This window comes from Branchiostoma floridae, chromosome 4, assembly GCF_000003815.2.
Source record: "Branchiostoma floridae strain S238N-H82 chromosome 4, Bfl_VNyyK, whole genome shotgun sequence".
In the NCBI taxonomy this organism is placed as follows: Eukaryota; Metazoa; Chordata; class Leptocardii; order Amphioxiformes; family Branchiostomatidae; genus Branchiostoma; species Branchiostoma floridae.
Window position 1 is genome coordinate 17,372,290 of NC_049982.1, and position 2,474 is coordinate 17,374,763.

A 2,474-nucleotide genomic window follows, 5' to 3' on the forward strand; every position below is an offset into this window, starting at 1 on the left:
TCTTTGTGACTGGAAACAAGAATGTACAGGGCCAAGGAGGCTGTAAATAAAACTTAAACATTTGTAAAACAATTTTCTGATGTCATATCACGATAAAATGTTTTTAATGCACTTTTGTATGACAGTTCTACCAACCAGACAGCTGAGCGACTGCAGCAGCACATGTCGGGCATTACTAGTGAAGCCACAAACTTCCTTCAAGAACAAACAACCAATTTTGAGCAGGTGAATAAATAGCTCCTACTACTCTGATGTATTGATTTTCTACAAATTTGATGTGATGAGCATTTGGAAAGTCTACAAGATTTGTAGACAGATCAAGAAAGACATGAAGTGTATTTTGTTGTAAGTGTTGTACTTGTGTCCCCTCAGGATGTGCAGCTGGGGGCCCGGTGTGAGGAGAAGCTGATTGCTGTCCAGGACCAGATGACTGTGTTTGTACAGGAACGACAAAAGGTTTGTCATTACAGGAAGTTCATGTAGCGTAATATTTCAATCCTTAGCTCTGTACAGGTCTGGCTATGTTTCGTTTTTGAATTTGAGTGAACTCTTGTGTATTCAAATAGATCTATTCTAGGGTCCAGTAGCATAGCTTCAATCTTGTACAAATAATCATGTTTATTTGTACATTTGGAACATTCTGGTAAACATGCACAAATAAGGTAGCATTGGAAAACTTGGGCTATGACAAGTTTGTCCTGCCCTTTGAAATTAGAACATTTTCTCTTGAAACTAAGAAAACAACACCTTGACCAATGCATTTCTGCATTGCAAAGATGTCTTAAAAATGTCATGTAATACTGTGCTGCAGGGCTCTAGCCAGCGTCCATTTTTCCGTCAATTTACGAAAATTTGCTGCATGTGACAGAAATTTTTTTAAACCAATCCGTCAACCTTGACGGACAAAAATTCTTGATGGAAGCTACAGGTGGCTTGGGGACGCTGTCCACGGCTGTAAAAGCCACGCACTGTTTGTCTTGCTATTGTTATGATTGTTGACAGTATGTGTCTGCGCCCTTTCGCATTCGATAATCTCATTGAAAACCCATTTTTCAAGGTCTCAGTTCCGTCTTTCTAACTTAATTTTCGCAGTTTTCGCGAATGTGAATTGGCTGACGGAAAAAAATTCGAGCTGGCTAGAGCCCTGCTGTGGTGACTTTAACATTCATGATTGTACACGAATTTCTGCATTGTAAAGTTTGATGTCTTAGGCATTTCATGTAATACTGTGCTGACTTTCTTAAACATGCTGAAATATCTTTTGTACACAGTCGGTGGAAGAACACAACAGATTCCTTCTAAATAGAGTAGATGCACAGATCCAGGTGGTGGAGAAAACACAGGAGAGGCATGGACAAGTTGTTGAGGTATGCTATACTTAAGAGATATTCTCAAACATAGGTTACTTAGGTCAGGAGAATACTGATAACTTGGTAACTACATTTCAGTTGACCTGCATTTGCATTTGTCCAATTACCAGCCAAATTTTTAAGGTTACTGAGATATACATTTTTTTGCAAACTTGTTTGAAACACTGACCAGGAAGGCATATGTTCTTATTGTAGGAATATAATCTGAAGCATTGTTCTTGTAATACCTTATTGTCATGGTACATGTAACCTTTGTATCCTCTGACAGGAAATCATTGAGAAGCAGCAGTCCAGCAAGGAGGCTCTTTTAACCACAATCAGCACTCAACTGACACAGACCACAGCCCATGTGGAGACCATGAAGGGGGTGATCATGGGCCACTCTGATGTGATTGTGGCATCATCCAATCAGACGAGAAAGGAGCTGCAACAGCGTGGTGAAGAAGTGACTGACTTTTTATCCAAGGACATCAAGGTGGACATGCCTACAGGTGAGAATCTACAGCTCAAACTTTTTTAACTACAGAAGTGCTAGAAAAAGTTAAGCAAAATGGACCAACACATTATCAAAAATACCTGTGACAGTGTAGAGCAATAACTTTAATTAATTAACAGGGCTGGTTTATACCAGTTAAACCTGAGTACATTGAGGTAAATGTTTCTAACAAGTTTTTAAATGTAGTACATAGAAAAAGGCTCTTAGTCTGCCACAATATTTTTGTTTTCTAAACCTTTAGGCACCACTCCACAAAGGAAGGAGTGGACATATCCCAAGGTTCTGTCCCAAACTGATCCACACGATGAGCTTCTTCAGAAGTTTCGCCTTGAGGAGACAGCCAAGCTGATGGAGATTGGAGAAAATGAACCTCTTCCTGAGGATTCTGATTGTGAACTTGATGTAAGTATCATCTTCACTCTTATTATTTGATAATGCTACCAAGACTTCTTTCTATCACTTGTACATTTTCTATACAATATTTTTCCAATTTGTTTATCATTTTACATTTCACATGTCTTAGATTAGCTGCCTGTAGGTGCCAAGGTGGTACTGGTGAATAATGCATGCGTTAAGATGCAATCAACTCAATTTCCTGTACTGTATTT

At 39.0% G+C, this 2,474-nt stretch overlaps 1 protein-coding gene across 1 annotated transcript in view; it reads left to right on the top strand.

Annotated features, from left to right (window-relative positions):
* The window catches only part of LOC118414292 (kinesin-like protein KIF11), a gene marked incomplete at its 5' end in the record, with an annotated part of 22,270 nt that overhangs the window by 2,836 nt on the left and 16,960 nt on the right, over positions 1-2,474 (top strand). Inside the window, 5 exon segments of the mRNA XM_035818234.1 lie at positions 126-225; positions 373-456; positions 1,272-1,367; positions 1,639-1,861; positions 2,108-2,272. Coding sequence (XP_035674127.1) covers positions 126-225; positions 373-456; positions 1,272-1,367; positions 1,639-1,861; positions 2,108-2,272 — 668 coding nt within the window.